Source organism: Hemitrygon akajei, chromosome 9 (assembly GCF_048418815.1).
Source record: "Hemitrygon akajei chromosome 9, sHemAka1.3, whole genome shotgun sequence".
Taxonomy (NCBI): Eukaryota; Metazoa; Chordata; class Chondrichthyes; order Myliobatiformes; family Dasyatidae; genus Hemitrygon; species Hemitrygon akajei.
The window spans coordinates 99,999,775-100,018,877 of record NC_133132.1 but is presented as its reverse complement, the minus strand read 5'-3'; the positions used below and the strand labels follow the sequence as shown (position 1 = coordinate 100,018,877).

Genomic DNA, 19,103 nt, shown 5'->3' with positions numbered 1-19,103 from the left:
TGGTTCTCTGGATCAGCTCAGATCAGAGCAGTCACCTTTTTAAGACAACTGTTAAAGAACAAAAGCTATTTTGCTCACGGCAGATTCAAGTATTTAGGCATGGAGATGCAAGAAAAGACTGGGAGTGAAAGTGAAAGTTAGGAACTACAAAGAATTTAAAGGTATTGACAATCATTGAATGTTACAATGAAAATGAAGATTTGGAGGATGCAATTATCAAAAGCATTGTATGAAGGCAGTCCATTATCTGTACTAGGTGTCTGCACTGATTTAGTTAATTTACAGTCAATCAAAAGAACACAGCATACACTGTATGTACTCTGTTGTACAGTTATCAAGGCAACTGTAGGACTATTTTCTGACTATTGTATTTTGTGTGGCGCATTTATTATGGGTAATCTGTCACATGGGGCGTGATAGAAGCAAATGAGTATAGTTAAGTATTCATACTTTGTCTTAGTTTAGTTTAGTGAAGAATGAGCGAGCTGGGGGTAATATTTTGTTGACCGCTTGCTAATTACTCTTATTTCACTATATCCCTAATCTAGTTTTGCTAGTTTTTCATTGCTATAAGATCGTTCATTTTTGCTGTTTCATAATAAACGCATCATACCGTGTCAGCTCCTGTACTCAGTCTCTCCCATACTCAGTTTCTCAGCTGTTTTGGTTTATTTTCAAGCAACCACTCACCCACTGCCGTGCTTGATCAGTCGTTTGAACGTCCAACAGTTTGTGAGAATACTCATCCCAGAAATTTGAACCAATTATCTGATTGTTTCTAGATATCCAAGAAAATGATGTTCATGATCACTTCTCTGGATGTGGAGATATCAAGTGGGTGCGGATAGTGAGAGACCAGGAATCGGGAATGGGAAAAGGATTTGGATATGTGCTTTTTCAGGTAAGGTGATAAAGGCTTGTTAGGAAACTTCCTGTGTAGAACCGGAGAACCTATCTCACAGCATTGTTTGTTCAGTCTATTTTGCACCTATGCTGTTTCACACGGTAGCGTAGTAGATAGCATTACTTTACAGTATCAGCTGTAAGATCAGGGTTCAGTTCCTGTCGCTGTTTTCCCTTTGACTGCATGGGTTTCCTCTGGGTGCTCAAGTTTCTTTCTGTTTTCCAAAATGTATGGGTTAAGGTTAGTAAGTTGTGGACAGCTGTTGGAAGCATGGTAATCTTGCAGGCTGCCTTGCACAACCTTTGCTGAAGTGAATTCACACGAAAATTGACAATTTTCATTGTATGTTTTGATGTACATTTGACAAATAAAGCTGATCTTTCTCTTTAAATAATTATATTTAAGGAACTAGTTAGATTCCCCTGCCTTTTCCCATTCTAGTTATAATTTTTCTCCTAATTGTTCTTTTTAAAAAAAAAATCATTCTCCTGAGTAGGAGAATAAAAATTTTTGTTTAGGCAACTGTAAAAGAGGGAATGTTGTCTGTTAGAAACCTGATTTTTGTTTTCGTTGGCTTTGTTGCAAACTGTTGTGGTTGATGATTGTTCCCATGGTGCAGCCTTTTCTGATCCTGACCAGGTGATGATGTAACCAGTCAGAATGCTCTCCATGGTACAGCTGGAGAAATTTGCTAGAGATTTTGGTGACATACGAAATCTCAAACCTGAATAACGTGTAAAGGCTACGGAGAAAGTGCAATGTAGGTAAATGATAAAGTGCAAGATCATAATGAGGTAGTTTGTGAGGCCAGGAGTCCATCTTATCATACAATACTTTTAAAAGCTGGATAGAAGCTGTCCTTAAGCTTGGGGTGGGTGGGATCGTTGATTATACTGAGGTAGCAGAAGGGTAGACAGAATCCATGGAGTGGAGGCTGGCTGCTGTGATGTGCTGAGCTGTGTCCACAACTCTCAGCAATTTCTTATGGTCACGTGTAGAGCAGTTGCTATACCAAGCTGTTACGCAACCAAACAGAATGCTTTCTATTGTGCGGCGATAAAAATTAGTAAGGGTTGATGAGGACATGCCTAATTTCTTTAGCCTCCGGGGAAGTAGGGGCAGGGAAAAAAATAAAAATAGTAATGTGGATAATCTTGGTTTCTGTTGACAGAGCACGGATGCCGTAACTCTGGCCCTTGAGCTGAATAACTCAGAGCTACAAGGACGCAAAGTGCGAGTCAGCCGCTCAGTAAAAAAGGAACGAGTGTCTCAGGACCCAGCCGTGAGTCGTCACGTAGAGAAGGAAGCGGCAGCTAGGGACTTTACCGGGTTGATGGTGAAGAAGGCAGAGGGAAAGAAAACCAAGAGGAAAATTCCAGGGAAGAGAATCAAGCAGAGCCGGAGGAAGGTCAGCAAGTCGAAGAAGCAGTGAAAGGTTGCAGCCTGTCCGAGCTCAGAGGCCTTTGAGCTTCATACTGAGGTAACAACGGCTGGGGTTCTCAGACCAGAGCTGGCACTGAATCAACGGACAAGGCAGCCACTCTTTACACAGGCTTCTTCTCTTCTGCCAACAGCAAGTGGTGAGATGTGGACTTCTCAGTGCAGATGGGTCCTCAGGAACTGATCAGTGCACCTTTGTATTACAAGGTGGCCGTGTTTGATTTTATTGCCCTGAATCCATGGTGCAGTCTGCTTGTTTCGAGTGCTTGAGACACTTCTAATTCACTGTGTGTTAACCATTCCACCATGCACTCCCCTAGCCCCATATCTTGTTGAATAAAACTGGCCAAGTTAATCAGCCTCAATCCACTTGTGTAGGTAAGATTGTCCTTTAATTTTTCCAAGCGAATCATCGGCACAATGACATTCATTTCATTCCCCTTTTCACATGTGTACTGAAGAATGACAATAAGCAATCTTGAATTAGTAGCAAGAGTTCAGTGCACCAACCATGTGAAATAAAATGAAACTACAAATGAGAGCATAGGAATCTCTTGTGTGAACCATCCTCTCGCAATGCCTCAGGATTGTGTGCTGTTTGATGCTGGTGGTGGTGCTTCAGCCACATAGCAAGTTATTGTTTGCGGGAGCAACACACACACAATACTGGAGGAATGCAGCACGCATCTATGGAAATGAATAAACAGTTGTTTTAAGCCGAGACCCATCATCAGGACTGGAAAGACAAGCTAGAGGTGATGGGTGAAGCCAAGTGGGTGGGAAAGGTAAAGGGCTGGAGAAGAAGGAAACTAATAGGATAGGAGAGGAGAGTTGATCATGGGAGAAAGGGAAGAAGGAGAGGCACTAGGAGGGGGGCTGGTTATAGGCAGATGAGGAGAAGAGTTAAGAAGCTTAAGGTGGGAATAGAAGAAGCGGGAAAGGTGAGGGGAAAAGTAGATTAACTGGAAGGAGAAATCAGTGTTTGTGTCACCGTATTGGAGGCTACATTGATGGAATTTGAGAAGTTGCTCCTCCAATCCGAAAGTGGCCTCATCGCAGCAAGAAAAGGCCACGGACTGACACGTCGGGACGGGAATGAGGATAGGAATTAAAATAGTTGGCCACTGGGGAGTTCCACTTTTGGCAGGTGGAGCAGAGATGTTCAACGAGACAGTCCTCCAATTTATTTTGGGTCTCACCAATGTAGAGGAGGCACATTGTGAGCAACAGATATAGTAGATGACCCCAAAAGATTCACAGGTGAATTGTTGCCTTACCTGGAAGAACTGTTTTGGGCCCTGAATGGAGGTGAGAGCAGGTGTAGTGTTTCCGTCGCTATGTGCCGGGAGTGAGATTAGTGGGAAGGGACAAATGGACAGGGGAATCATGGAGGGAATAATCCCTGAAGAAAGCGGAGAATGGGGGGGGAGCATGGGTAAAGAGGTGTTTGGTGACAGGATCCCATTGAAGATGGCAGCAGTTGTATTGGATGCAGAGGCTCATGGGGTGGTAGGTGAGGACGAGGATCTTTTAAGATGGCAGGAAGATGGGGTAAGCACAGATGTCCAGGAAGTGGAAGAGAGTGGGTGAAGAGCAGGATAAGAAGTGGAGGACGTCTCAGTCAGGAAAGGACGGCTACATCCCGGGAACAGATGCAGCAAAGACAAAGGATTTGAGAAAAGGGAACAGCATGAGAGGAGGTGTAGTCAAGATAACCATAGGAATCAGTAAGTTTATGAAAGATATTGGTAGACAGTCTGTCTCCAGAGATGGAGACAGAGAGATCGAGAAAGGGGAGGGAGATGACAGAAATGGACCAAGAGGATTTAAGGGCAGGGTGAAAATTGGAGGCATAATGTAGTGCCAATGCAGTCATTGAGGAAGAATTGGGGAGAATTTCCAGGAAAGGCTTTGAACATGCTGCCCCTTATACTGATTCTGTTCCTAGTTTGTGACTCTCCACCCAGGGGGGAGAGCCTCTCAATACTGGCCTTGTTAAGCCCTTTAAAATCCATTGTACATTTCAATAAGGTTTGCTGTAATTCATAACTCTGGAGGGTTTGGCCTTATAAGAGGATAAGAGGCAGGCATTGCTGGGGCCCATGGCTACTCCATGCTGTGTTACTTTCTGAATCTATGAGAAAGTAGGTGGGCTGAAGGAGAAATTGTTGAGGGTGAGAAACTGTTCTGCCAAATGGAGGAGGGTGGTGCTGGAGGGGAACTTACTGAGTACAAACAAGCTAGAGGAACTCAGCAGGTTGGGCAACATCTGTTGAAATGAGCAGTCAACGTTTCGGGCTGAGACCCTTCATCAGGACTGAAGAAGGAGGGGGCAGGGGCCCTATAAAGAAGGTGGGGAGGTGAAAAACCAATCAGAGGAAAGATCAAGGGGTGGGGGAGGGGATAGGCAGGAAAGGTAAAGGAATGTACATTTCAATAAGGTTTGCTGTAATTCATAACTCTGGAGAGTTTGGACTTTGTTCAGTATCTCCTTGGATAATCATCTTCCCATAATCATCCTTAAAAATGGAATGCAAATTCAATTATAACTACATCATTAAGTGATGTAATTACAATCTAATTTGCATTTCATTCTTAAAGATGTAGCTTACTGTTATAGCTAACAAAGTATAATCAGCTTGTACTATGGGACAGAACAGTACAGCACATGACCAGGTCCTTCAGCCCACGATCTGTGCCAACCATGATGTCAAACTAACCAATCTGCCAGTACCCTTGCCATTTGTCTTCAAATTCCTCTTGGGCATGGTTACTGTAACTGCACCTGCCACACCTGTGCCAGTGTGTGCCAGGCACCTATTACACTCTAAACCAAAAGCACAAACATGAGATTCTGCTGATGCTGGAGAAACTGCAGGTCAAACAACATCTGTGGAGAGGAATAAACTTTTTTAAACAAAATAAACCTATTCATAATAAAAAATTACAAGAATAAACTGCAATGTCTTTTCATTCTTTACGTTCATAGTCAATGTACTATATTTCAATTACAAACATTAGTAACACTGCTGTCACTCATGGCATTCTGGGGTGGCATTATTAGTCAACACTCAAGGTTTTAAGCTGAGACCAATCATCATGAGCAAAAACCTTGCCTTACACATCTCCTTTAAACTTTCCCCTCTCACCTTACAGTTATGCCTTCTAGTATTTGATGTTTCTAACCCAGGGAAAAAGTCTGACTATCTACCCTACCCAAGCTTCTCCTAATTTTACAAACTTCTATCAGGCTGCTTCTCAGCCTCTGACACTCCTGGGAAAGCTGATATTTATTTGCACGTTTTATTTCATATCTGTCCCTTCGCCTCTAACTTTATTAGTTTTTAATATATCAATTGTCATCTTTTACATAACTCTGGTATTCTTGTTGCATGTTGCACCCTGTCCAACATACCACTGTAAATTCCTAATGTGTGTAAAATGTCTATGGCGAATAAAGTTGATCCTTGAAAAAGGGAAGGCTGGGTAATGCACCCAGCTGTTCTTGGAATGTGCAAATCAGGGTGTTTCAGCAGTGCAGATCTCATCAGCAGAGTGCCGAACAAACAGTAGGAGAGACAAGCAAGCATGGCACGATAGTGGAGTTTTTCGTCTAACGCTATTACAGTGCCAACAACATGGGTTCAATTCCTGCTGCTGTCTGTTAGACATTTATATTGTTCTCCCTGTGCCTGCGTGGGTTTCCTCCCAAATTCCAAAGACATACGGGTTAGTAGATTAATTTGTCACAGCGCGGACACGTTGGGCTAGAAGGGCCTCCTGCTGTGCTGTATTTCTAAATTAAATTAAATTTTAAAAACAATTAAAAAGTTTACGTGGACATCTTTTCATCAAAGCAAGAATGCCAGTTTGGAGTACAGGCACTGTGTTTCTGAAGCACTTGTCAGTGTGTATGCCATTAAAACAAGTTACAAGCAACACAAAGTTTCAGTGTTGATACTTGATTAAGCTTTTTTGCTCCATCTATAGAAATTTACTTTATTTTAAACACAAAGTGCAGAAAATACTCAGCAAAACCTATTGAGCTGAGAATTTAATTCCCTTTGGGTGACCTTTCACAACTTGGCAGGTGGATTTGTAGGCGTGCCTGAGCAACGCCACCTGGAGGTAGTTTTGAAGTTACTTACGTTCAGAGTAAATTTATTACCGAAGTACATATGATTGCATTTTTCTATTGGGCATACTCAATAAACCCACAATAGAATAATAACCATCAATGAAACACCACAGCAACTGAGTGTTCAACCAGTGTGCAAAAGACAACAAACTGCAATACAAAAAACAAAATAAGCAATAAATATCAAGAACATGCAATGAAGAGTCCTTGAAAGTGAGCCCATCGGCTATGGAATCATTTCAGTGGTGGGGTGAGGGAAATTCAAGAGCCTAATACTATAAACAGTACAGCACAGGAACAAGCCCTTTGCCCCACAATGGTGAGCCAAAGTTAGTAATCAAATGCCAAAATAATCTCTTCTGCCTACACAATATCTATATCCTTACATGCTCATTTATGTACTGATCTAAGAGCCTCTTGAACACTTCTATTGTATTTGCTGACACCACCACCCCAGACAGTACATTCAGGGCACCCATCACTCACTTGTCCCACCTATCTCCTTTCAACATTTCTCCTCTCACCTTAATTGCATGGCCTCTAGTATCAGATTTTCAACCCTGGGAAAAAGATATCTGCTCATAATTTTATAAACTTCTAAAAAAGAAGTCGATGAGAAGTCTTTGCCCTAGTTTATTCCCTTCTAAAAGTGCTGCTTCACTTGCTTGGTTCCTCCAGCATTGTGTGTTACTGAATATTTTCTGTGTTGTTTTTGAAATTAATAGTAATTTTATCTTTGCATTATGTGCTTCTGTAAAACAACACATTTCATTTCTTATATGACGACGAAATTAACCTGATTCTGATTTGCTATGCTGAAATAACAATTCTGGGCCATTCTTTTGGAAAGGTGCGTAGCTCAGGATTGGAAGGGCCAGGAGGTCTTCCCAGCTGTATGCACCCCGTGCATTTGTCAGCGTAGATTATGTGAATGCAGGGCACTGGGCCCCAGATGTACCATTCCTGAGATGCTCTCAAAATGCTGGAGGAACTCAGCAAGTCAAGCAACATCAATGGAGGGGAATGAACAGCTGACGTTTCTGGCCCAGACTTTTCATCAGGACTAGTCCGTGGATTATTCCCTTCTATAGATGCGGCCTGACTTGTTGAATTCCTCCAGCATTTTCTGCATCTGCAAAATCTCTTTAGTTTATTCCAGAGACCCTGGCTCCTCCCTCCATCTTTAAAGGTGACCGGCCGTCAGGCAGCGCCGCAGACACTCGCATGGGCTGCGTCACGTGTGCGCGCTGGGGTCCTTTCGGAGCCGGGCGAAGGGAGAGTCTCAGGGTCACTGCAGTGGCGGTAATGCACCATTGAGCTGGGTGCCGACCGCCGTAAAACAAGGAGAGAGAGGGAGGGTCACTGCAGCTCGGCCTGAGCTGTCCGGGGCAGGAGGGGGGAAATTCGGGCTCGGCGTCCCGAAAGGAAGGGGAGCTCAGTCCGTCCGGCTAGACGGCGGGGTCTGAGGAGGGAATCTCGGGCTCGGCGTCCCCAAGGGAAGGGGAGCTCGGTCTGGCCGGCGGGGTCTGAGGGAGGGAAGTCTCGGGCTCGGCGTCCCCAAGGGAAGGGGAGCTCGGCCATGGCCGGGAAGACGAGCGCCATTGCGGCCGGCGTGTGCGGGGCCCTCTTTATCGCCTACTGCATCTACTTCGACCGCAAGCGGCGCAGCGACCCGGACTTCAAGAACCGGCTGCGGGAGCGTGAGTACCGGCCTTGATTCCGGGTTCCTGTGGGTCAGCGTTCCCGCCGGCATTATCCACACGTGGGGCTGATGCGGAGTGGACGGACCGCATGGCCTCTCCCTCGTGGTCACGGCCTCTGCGCGGGGCGGAGGTGGAGGCAGCCATGTGCCTCCTTCCCAAACCCCACTCAGCATCCCGGATGCTGCAGAGGATTCTAATGTGCCGAGCTTCATTTGTGCTTTTCACCATTTCATGTCTCTGATATGGTTGTAAGGCACTATAAACCTGTAGAAGGATGGAAGTGGGTTTGTTTAAAAAGGAAGCAGATTCCATAATGTTTTTAAAAATAAGACAGATAATTACTTTAAAAGTAAAGGGGAAAATTGGTCTTGAAAATTGGAATTGCAGGCGTGGATCTAATAAAGCCACTAACTAAGAATTGGGCAAACGTTCATTGAGCTTTATTAGATGTGTAATCCTGTTGGTTAGAGAAGCAGGGTTAGATTTCATGTCACTATGTTCATGCAGCTTCTTACACTTTCCACCTCTACGTTACAGGGAGGAGGAAGCAGAAACTTGCCCGGCAAAAGGCTGGACTCTCACGGGTAAGTATTGATAAACTGTGGAGTGATCAAGTGTACAAAATCTTTGGAGGTGTAGTTGAGGTACGTGGTAGGAAGCTTCCCCCATAATAGATGGTCAAAGTTAGAAGGTAATGAGGAAGAGGTTTAGACCATAAATTATAGAGACAGGATTGTGCCATTTGGCCTATTAAGTATGCTCTCATTGATTACAGCTGTCTGTGGCATTGGATTCCACGGATTTGTTGCCCTCTGGCTGAAGAAATTCCTCTTCATCTCTGTTCTAAAAGGATCTCCTTTTTATTCTGAGTCTGTGCCCTCTGGTCCTAGACTCTCCCATTATTGGAAATATCCACGCTATCTAGGCATGCCACCCCCTCCTGCCCTCCATTCTTTTAAACTCCAGCAAGTACAGTTTCAGAGCGATCAAACACACTTCATTTTGTTAACCCTTTCATCCCTGGGATCATTCAGGTAAATCACCTCTGGACCTCAGCCAGCACAGCCATTTCTTAGATATGGGGCCCAAATGTAATCATCACTCCAAAATTGGTTTAACCAATGCCTTGGGATTAATTTCTTGTTTTTATTTTCTAGTCCTTTGAAAATAAATATTGACATTAACCATATAACAATTACAGCACAGAAACAGGCCATCTCGGCCCTTCTAATCCATGCCGAATGCTTACTCTCACCTAGTCTCACCGACCTGCGCTCAGCCCGTAACCCATCCATTCCTTTCCTGTCCATATACCTATCCAATTTTTTTTTAAATGACAATATCGAACCTGCCTCTACCACTTCTACTGGAAGCTCATTCCACACAGCTACCACTCTCTGAGTAAAGAAGTTCCCTTTCGTGTTAGCCCTAAACTTTTACCCCCTAACTCTCAACTCATGACCTCTTGTTTGAATCTCCCCTACTCTCAATGGAAAAAGCCTATCCATGTTAACTCCTATCCCCCTCATAATTTTAAATACCTCTATCAAGTCCCCACTCAACCTTAAAAGCTTCAAAGAATAAAGACCTAATTTGTTCAACCTTTCTCTGTAACTTAGGTGCTGAAGCCCAGGTAACATTCTAGTAAATCTCCTCTGTACTCTCTACTTTGTTGACATTAACATTTACATTTGCCTTGCTTAGTCTCAAACTGTAAATTAACTTTTGCGGAATCTGGGAAAATATTTTCACCCAGAAGTAGTTTAAATCTGAAAGGCATTGCTTAAGGCAGAGTATCTAGAATTGTCAAGGCTTACAAGGCCATAGCGCAAGTGTTGGTAAATGGGATCGATATAGATGCTGATTGGCATAGGTGTGGTGAACCACAGTGTCTGTTTCTTTGTGACCAGTAGGGTTTGTATTTCATTTGCTGCTGTGCTAGTTGGTGTTTAATACAGACAGGGCTACGGAGATCGCTGAAGACTGGGCAGAGACATGCAGTCTGTGTTGTTGATTGATGCTGCATTCTTAAACCCCCTGGTTGTTCTTTTTCTGACTCGACATCCAGGACAAGAAGGAATGCTAAATGAAAGCTACAGAGAATTCCAATGTGCTGAGCTTCACTTGTGCTTTTCACTATTTCACGTCTCTGACATGCCTGCTTAGGACCGTCGGGCTGTGATTGGGCAAATCCTGCAGGCAGAAAGTATTTGGAGTTGGCCACCCTGCTCACCAAAGGGGTGCCAGGTCCAAACTCATTATAAAGTACCAGCAGCACCTTGCCACCTTCCACCTGTGCGGTGATTGTAGGGAGCTGGTAGTCTCTGCGTACCTCCTCCTCGGTTTGCAGTGATAGTAGGGAACCAGTAGTGTCTGCGTACCTCTTGTAATGTGCCTACCTCCTCCTTGGTTTGCAGCTCCCTGACCTGAAAGATGCGGAAGCTGTGCAAAAGTTTTTCTTAGAAGAAATTCAACTGGGTGAAGAATTGTTAGCACAAGGTTAGTACATCAAGAATATCTCTTGCTATATTTTTAAAAAAACCTTTTCCACTCCTAAACATTCCCCAGCAGCCACCACTGGATTATGCCCACTTAAATCCCAGATTGCAATTTATCTTGGTTCATAGATTGGGACTTGGTTCAAACCTTGTAGTTGCTTCCTGGCCTGAGATCAGAAACACAAAGTAAGGCTAGCTTCCTGGGGTACACTCAGGACTATCTAATCTGGGGTCTGCACACCCCTCAGTTAATGCTAAGTCTCCATGGCACAAAAACCCCTGCTAGATGGTGGACCTGGAGTCGGGCATCTGAGATCCTGGGTGTAAATCGGAGCCTGTTCAAAGGTTTGAGTTCAGCTTGATATGCTAGTCTAGATGCTAAGGTGGTGCTCGCTAGTATATCAGGATCAGGTTATTACCACTGACTGTCATGAATTTGTTTTGTGATAGTAGTGCAGTGCAATTTATAAAATATCAATTACAATAAGAATTTATAAATAAGTAGTGCAAAAACAAGATTAAAGTAAGTAGTGTTCAAGGATTATTCAGAAATCTGATGGCAGAAGGAAGAAGCTGTTCCTAAAATGTGTAGTGTAGTGGGCCAGTATAAGACTTGCCTGTTACTTTATAAACAGTGAGTTACAGTAATGCTGGAGACAGGACTATTACTGTATGACAAGATGTCGTACAGGTTTCTTGCTGATACTAAAGCAGTTTCAAAGACCTGATACAGGTGTGATGGCCATAAGGTTCTTGGAATGATCATTCCTCATGAGTCTCCCTGTATTTTACTTATGTAAGTCACAGCAAAGTGTTTCTTAAATGCCCCTGTTGTATCTGCCAAATACATAATGGCCAAGGGTGTTTCCAAGGGATCTAATCACTGATGCTAAGAGGCATTAAGATAGGTGAATTGTGGAAATAGTACAACTCAAAAATGTTCTGCTTGAAGAGTGGAGGAGCAGTATAGGGAGGAAATTCCAGAACTTAGGATACTGGGAGTACTGGCCTTGATGAGAAGTACGGATGCAATACAGGACCTGTTGAAAGAGATTATCTTTATTTGCCATTAATTGTACATTTGTCGAAGCATGCGGTGAAATGCATAATTTTTCTCAAAGATCAACAGAGCCTGGAGATGTGCTGGGGGTCAGTCCGCAAGTGTCAACGTAGTATGTCTGCACGTCTATGGAATGTGGGAGGAAACCCACATGGATGTACAAACCGATAGCGATGGGAATAGAACTTCGATCGCTGGCTCTGTAAAGCATTGTGCTAGTTGCTGTGGTGGTTTGGTCACGTGGGTGTAATTGAGTGGTGTGCACTCGTTGGGTCAGAAGAACCTGTTACTGTGCTGTATCTCGAAAATAAACATTTAAAAGGCTTGGTGTGATATTGGGCCCAGTCTTCAAGTGGTGAATGAGAGCTTAAGTGCCTTCTGTTGTTGCAGGTGACTACGAGAAGGGCGTGGATCACCTGACAAACGCTATTGCTGTGTGTGGGCAGCCTCAGCAACTTTTGCAGGTGCTCCAGCAGACTCTGCCTCCACCTGTCTTCCAAATGCTGCTCACCAAGCTACCAACCATCAGTCAGGTAAGAGGTGATGTATGCTGCAAGGCTTCCACAATCCCATCCCCAGCAGTCTGGAACCCAAGCAGTCCACAATTGAAAATGCAGTTGTGAGCCCGTTTCCCATGCTGCAGGAGATGGGTTTTATTTATTCAAAATGTAGTGCAGATCAGATTGTTCCAGCCCAATGAGTCTCACCGCCCAGCAGCCCACCTATTTAACACTAGACTAATCACATGATATTTACAACAACTAATTAACCTACCTACTAGTACATCTTTGGAATGTGTGAAAATTCACATGTTCATGGGGAGAGCTTACAAACTTGCAGACTCCGCTACCCCGAGCTGTAATGGCGATGCATTAACCGCTACACCCCCACAGTCCTGCAGCTGCTGACAAATCCACCCCACCAGTCTCTTAAACATTTGTTTTTATCTAAACCGGGTGTTCGTCTGTAAGCTGGGCACACCTGCTCAACTAAAGCATTACCTCCACTTTTGCATTAGATTATTGTGACAAACAGTAATAGTCCGCTAACATCTTTAAATACTGCTGTCCTACACGCCAACCTTGCGTAAATTGAGCACAAGGACACCAAGGTCCTTAGTTCTTGGATCTTCTGCAGAAATAAACAATTTCTTATTTCCCACTTTGTATTCCGGATCTTTGCATGCTGTTATCATGGGAGCTTCTCATGTCTTCATAGCATGTGAAGGCACAGATCTGTGGAAAACCACTCATTTTGCCTTCTCCTCCATCAGATTTCTGAATGGACAATGAACCCATGATTGCTACCTCACTCATTTTATGCTCGCTTTTTGCACTATTTACTTGATTTATGTATCTAATTGTAATTTATTGTTATATATTGCAATGTATTGCTGCAGTAAAGCAGTGAATATTACAACATAGGTCAGTGATATTTCTGATTCTGATAACCTTTCACCAAGGGGAGAAGCTTTATTTATGCCTATTGTTTCCTGTTAGCCAGCTAATCTTCTATCTATACCAGTGCTTTCCTTCCCCGTGTGACAGTGATTTTCAGATCATATTAGATATTTTTCAGAAACAAAACTTTGTGTTTTCTTAAATATCCATCTTCTGTGATGATTAGTTACAGAATGAGTTTTTCTCCATCTGCTCTGTCCCCCCCTCGTTTTTGCTGCAAATGGTTAACGAATAAGTAGTCTGGATGGGGGTGCTGAGGAGGATGTGTGAAATGTGCTAGAAGCCATTTGGTTGCAGGGGTAATGTAGCATAATGCCAGTGATCGGGGGTTCAATTCCTGCTGCTGCCTGTAAAAATAATCTCTTGCAAACCTTTGTATTAAATACAGATGTGAATGCTAATCAGGGTCATTTATCTTTAATGTCCAGAGTTCAGTTGTTGGAGGAAGTAATATCAAGTTCTCGGGCCATTATTCCCATAATATCCTTTTGAAAATGTGACCAGGACCCTTGGTTTGTTGATCACTTAGTTACAGAGTTGTGCAAAATAGAAACCAGACCATCAATCCAACTCATCGTTCTGGTTGTTGGGCACCCTTCAGTACTAACACCTGTGCCCGGTACTTGGTCCATGACCCTGTACTGCCTAAGTCACTTGTTAGTGAGCCTTCGACCACTCGGGCAGTGCATTTCAGCATTCTCTGGGTGAAAGGGTTCCCCTTAATATTCCCTCTAAATCTTGGCCCCTTTACTTTAAATCTATTATTCTGTGTGTTCTGGTTTTATACTTTGTGCCTAGTTGAAGTGTTTTGGTGGTGTGGGGTATCGGCTGCATCCTCAAACCTCCTGTGGTTGTCCTTCTCTCACAGCCCAGGACAAAAAGGAATGCTAGATAAAACATCCAGAGAATTCCAAAATGCTGAGCTGCACTTGTGCTCTTCATTATTTCACATCTCTGACATATCTGTAAAGGCCCATTGGTCAAAGTGGTGGACATGGAGAGGACGTTTACAATAGAGGAGGAGTCTAGGACCAGAGGACACAGCCTCAAAATAGAAGGTTGTCCATTTAGAACAGAGACAAGATGGAATTTCTTTAGCCAGAGGGTGATATATCTGTGGAAGTAATTGCTGCAAGTGGCAATGGAGGCCAAATTATTGAATATATTTAAAGGGGCCTTTGATAAGGTTCTTAATGAGTAAGGGGAGAAGCCAGGAGAACGGGGTAGAGAAGGATAATAAATCAGCCATAATGGAATGACAGAGCAGACTCAATGGGCCAAATTCTTCTCTCTCTATTCCCCTATTCCTTATGGTCTAAGATGGACATTTCCTAAGTGGAAGATTGTCCTTCCCATTGCATCACACAGTCAGGGACAGAGGAACTGCTCATTGCGGTTCCCATTGTGCAGGATTTTTCCAAAGCACAGACTGGCACCAAGATTTGATGTCAGCCTCAAATCTTCCAGCTGGAAATTTGTGTTGAGCCCTCCTGGCATGTGGAGAGGTTATACACCATGTCCTGCTGGGTCTGTGAAAGGAAGGGTGGTGGGTGTCCATCACATCTGATGACAGGAAACCTGTACAGTAGAGTTTTTAAAGTGGGTAAGTCATTGCAACAGGACAGCTCCACTCGACATCAGAAGTCCAAGTCCAGTGATACAAGTAGTCACGACTAGGGTCTTCCTTGGTTGCAGTGGGTGACCATTACTATTTATGTACCTCATCATGCTCTTCGCTTGCTGTGGGCTGAGGGGAGATGATTGGGAATAACGGGCTGAGATTGGGTGAAGCCTCTAGCACACTGTTGCTTCCACTTTGGAACAAACCAACTTAGCTGTGGTTCAGTAAGTAGTAACTGTGGGTTCAGATCTCACCACAGACATTTAAGCACATTGTCGGTGCAGACACTTGAATCAAGACTGCATCATCACATGCTCCACCCTGATGACATGAACATCAATTTCTCTCCTTTCCCTAGTTCTGACCCTCTCTTGCCCTTTCTTTTCTCACTTGCCTATAGCCTCCCATTCCCTTTCTCCCATTGTCCGTTCTCAGATTCGTTCTTCAGCCTTTTCCTCTCCATCTATCCCCTCCCCCACACTAGCCCCTTCCTTTCCAGTCCCGATAGAAGTTTCTCGGCTGAAATGTTGACTGTTTATTCCACTCCCTTAAATGCTGTCGGACCTACCAGCAGTTTGTGTTCTGCATTATCTATGGGGCCGTGTTGCAAATGGGGCTTCATACTGAGGCTTCTTGTGTGGGTGGAACCACTCTTTCAAAAGAAGAACTATTCCTGGTGTCCATCACTTTTTTTTACTGCAATCAAGATTGTTAAGGAAAATTGGCCTGTCCAGTCGTTATCCCAGTGTTGTGTAGAAGCTTACCATGTGCTGAGTTTCCAAAATTAAGTGTGGTTACATAGTTTGGGATATAAGTACTTTCATTAGAGCTTTGGCCCTTTTCTCTAACTTTTGTCAAGCCTTGTATTTGCATTCTTGTATTCTTTTTGGGAATTTTTGGAGAGTTGGGAGGGTGCAGAGGATGATCCCAGGAATGAAGGGGTTAGCATGTGAAGAGCATTTTGATGGCTCTGGGCCTGTTCTTGCTGGACTACAGAAGAATTGGGGTGGGGTGGGAAACATTATTGAAACCTATTGAATATTGAAAGGCCTGGATTGAGTGGATGTGAAGAGGATGTTTCTTATGGTGGAGGAGTCTAGGACTAGAGAGAACAGCCTCAGAATAGAAGGATGTCCCTTAGAACAGAGGTGAGGATGTCATTGTGTATATTTAAAGCAGAGGTTTTTAATCAGTCAGGTCATCAAAGGAGAGAAGATGGGAAAATGGGGTTGAAAAAAACAAATCAGCCATGATTGGATTGTGGAGCAGAATTGATGGGTCAAATACCGATGAGGATTTAAAATGGAGGTAGGATGAGATACAAAAATTAACCATTTGTGTAGCTCTTGACAAAATGGGAATGTTAATCATTGTCTTTTTCTCTGCAGAGGATCGTGACTGCACAGAACCTGGTTGAAGATGATGTGGAGTGAGAATCTGACCCTGTTCCCATCCCTTTCTCCTTCACTGTATATACGTAGCCTAAGATGGACTCTGGATTAAAACTGGGAGATTTAAGCTCAAATGGGCCTTCTTCACACTATTTATTGTGCCGGTGTGCTGGCTGTATTTTGATATAAGTTGATGGCTTGTGTTGCAAATTGCATTTATAATGATAGTGACATTGTTACTCAGCTTAACTGTCAGAAAGGTATTGATGCAGAATGTGTTGAGGTTGACAGCAGGAAAGTCCATTCCTCGCACATCTGGAACTCTGAAACCCAGACCCCTGCAGCTGCCTGGTTTAAAATGAATGCTGATCATCATAGATTTTTAATAAAGTTATAAATTTGATGCATCTTTTATTGGGGATGGTTTAATGTGGGTTTTTGTGAAACTGAAATTAAGCCATGGTGGTAGGGAGCACTATTTCAAATAATCAAGGTTCTTGACCTGATTATTCACTTGATAGTAATTTAGATTGTTAATAATTAAGGCCTCAGTGCTGATTATGGCAGCCCACTTAACTACTGATTGTCTGAGGAAAGCTCATTTATATCCTGTTAGCCTCTTTATCCACACAGATATATTACTCCCAACATTGTGTATTCTTGTGCGGGAATCTTTTATGAATGCCTCTGAAAATCCAAATATAGTACATCTATCAGTTCCATTTTGTCCAAGTTATTTGTTGCATTTTTTAAAAAATTCAAGTAAATAGATCAGACATTATTTCCTTTTTATAAAATGGTATTGAAAAACTTGCCTTTTCCTGAATGACCTGCTGTTGCTACCTTAGTCATGGATTCCAGGACGTTCCTACTGATGTGTCAGTCTAACTGGCCTATATGTTCAAGCTTTCTGTCTCTTTCCTTGAGTAGTGATGTTACAACTCCACAGTGATGGCAGGTTATAAGACATGATTTGTGTCTGCATTCTCCCAAGATTTCCACCTATCTTATTCGCCAGCTCAGTGTAAGGATAATGGCACACACATGCTGTAGTACCAGCAACCTGTGCTTCCAGTTAAACTTCAACTTGTTACTGTATTGCCATTATATTACAATGTCAAAAATTGCAATGTCCACAAAATGAAAGACTAGCCCAAGCTAGTTATTGCTTAGTTTCCTTTGTCATTGTCAAAGTGATGGAAGGTTTGTTGACTGTGCTTTCGTATGGTCTGTTCACCAATACCTAATTTGGGTTTGACCAAGATAACTTGGCTCCAGACCTCGTTACAGCCTTGTTCCAAATTTGGGCCAGAGAGCTCAGTGACGTCGAGGTTTAGAGGAGACCTGATAAATCTGGCCTTCCAGTGCTGTGAGTTCGGATCCTAGGTTGAACGCTTACAACCAAAGATATGCACACTTCTCACAATCACTTACAGAAACAAGGGCCTGAACTTTCAGCTGTGAAGTTCTGTCCAACATTACACAAAGTTATTTTTCATATTTTAAAGATACAGCATGTTAACCCACCCTAATCCAACAAGCTCAAGCTGCCCAATTGCACCCATGTGACCAATTACCTCAGTACCGTAGCATGGTGGTTGGCAAAATCCAGCAGTAATTCTCACGCTGTCTTACGTTTTGGTGTGTTCTCACTGTGATTGTTTCATCGGGTGCTTCCCTCCCACATTCTAAAGATGTGGATTGATGAGTGTTGGCCCTGGAAGCATGGTGACACTTGTGAGCTGCCCCAGCACATCTTTGAACAGTGTTGATGCATTGATGTACACGTGACAAATAAAGCTCATTATTATTTTGTTCCAAATAAGGGCTAGATAGCTGAGAATGATTGAGCTTGATGTTGAGGTAGCGAGAAGCTCTGATAAATCTGGCCTACCAGTGCTGTGAATTCAGGTCCCGAGGTTGAACATTTACAGAAGTCTCTTCCATTGCTATACAGCCCTTTCTCTTCCAGAGACATTGTGGTATGAGTGCTTGGGGTCAGATCAGGTAAGCAAAGGGAGAGGCTGGCATGGTTATTTTCGCATTTCATCGTCTAATTGCAGGGGAAGCCAGTTTCTAAATCGCTCTCTCAGAAGGGACAGATCTGTGATTGGATTAAGCATGAGATTCTGGAAATCCAGAACAACACACAAAATACTGGAGGAACTCTGCAGGTCAGGCAGCATCAATGGAGGGGAATAAGTATTGCCCAGCACACTAGCAAGAGCAACCCTACTTTCCTGAAAGAGTTAGAAACAAATTGAACGGTAGTGTTTGAAAGAAAATTTAACATTTGATGGGAAATGAACCAACAGAGTGGGAATTATTCTGTAGATTAAAGATGAGCATTATATAGCAAAACATGTGCTTGTGTCAATGACCTTGCTTCAGGCAGCAATGCAGCATGCCCACAATTTAACCCTCACTTGCACGTCTTTGGAATGTGGGAGAAAACTGGAGCACCTGGAGGAAATACACATGTATGAAGTCATAGCAGCAGGAATCAAACCCCAAATAGAGATAAGTGGCATTGTAAACCACTTAGTAAGTGCGCTAACCACTATACTACTGTACTGTTAGTGGTCATGATATCTTCCGTCTGTTAAATAACACGTACACAAAAAACTCAGGAGGAACACGGATCAGGCAGCATCTATGGAAAAGAATAAACGGCCAATGTATCGGGCTGAGCCCCTTTCTCAGGAGTGAAAGGGAAGGGGAAAGAGGCTGGCTGGAAGGTTATTGGTGAAGCCAGGTGGGTGGGAAAGAATGATAGGAGAGGGGAGTGGACCATATGATGAAGGGTCCTAGGGGTTAAGTAACCCATTACAGTATAACACCGAAGTAGACCTCATCCCCTTTAACACTTGGTGACCGATATCATTTTG

At 43.3% G+C, this 19,103-nt stretch overlaps 2 protein-coding genes and 2 non-coding genes across 4 annotated transcripts in view; all 4 read left to right on the top strand.

The window, feature by feature from the left end:
• Nucleotides 1–2,713, top strand: part of rbm34 (RNA binding motif protein 34) — a 32,323-nt gene extending 29,610 nt beyond the window's left edge. The window contains exons 10-11 of the mRNA XM_073056629.1: nt 783–901; nt 2,076–2,713. Of these exons, the coding sequence (XP_072912730.1) occupies nt 783–901; nt 2,076–2,336 (380 nt within the window). The 3' untranslated portion in view covers nt 2,337–2,713. The remainder of the gene's footprint in view (nt 1–782; nt 902–2,075) is intronic.
• A 5,013-nt stretch (nt 2,714–7,726) lies between these two features.
• On the top strand, nt 7,727–16,934 carry tomm20a (translocase of outer mitochondrial membrane 20). The gene is made up of 5 exons (XM_073056628.1): nt 7,727–8,182; nt 8,723–8,769; nt 10,603–10,684; nt 12,134–12,276; nt 16,213–16,934. The coding sequence occupies exons 1-5, from the start codon at nt 8,062–8,064 to the stop codon at nt 16,255–16,257; spliced, it is 438 nt and encodes a 145-aa protein (XP_072912729.1). The 5' UTR covers nt 7,727–8,061; the 3' UTR covers nt 16,258–16,934.
• LOC140733845 (small nucleolar RNA SNORA14) lies at nt 10,206–10,343 on the top strand. Its single transcript, XR_012100400.1, has one exon. It is a non-coding gene; the product is annotated as a small nucleolar RNA SNORA14 (small nucleolar RNA).
• On the top strand, nt 14,032–14,166 carry LOC140733846 (small nucleolar RNA SNORA14). Its single transcript, XR_012100401.1, has one exon. It is a non-coding gene; the product is annotated as a small nucleolar RNA SNORA14 (small nucleolar RNA).
• Nucleotides 16,935–19,103: the final 2,169 nt, after the last annotated feature.

Coding starts and splice junctions, on each gene's coding strand:
- tomm20a (XM_073056628.1), top strand. CDS start 8,062: ATGGCCGGGAAGACGAGCGCCATTGCGGCCGGCGTGTGCGGGGCCCTC. Junction 10,685..12,133: donor TGAAGAATTGTTAGCACAAG/GTTAGTACATCA, acceptor CTGTTGTTGCAG/GTGACTACGAGAAGGGCGTG. Junction 12,277..16,212: donor AGCTACCAACCATCAGTCAG/GTAAGAGGTGAT, acceptor TTTTCTCTGCAG/AGGATCGTGACTGCACAGAA.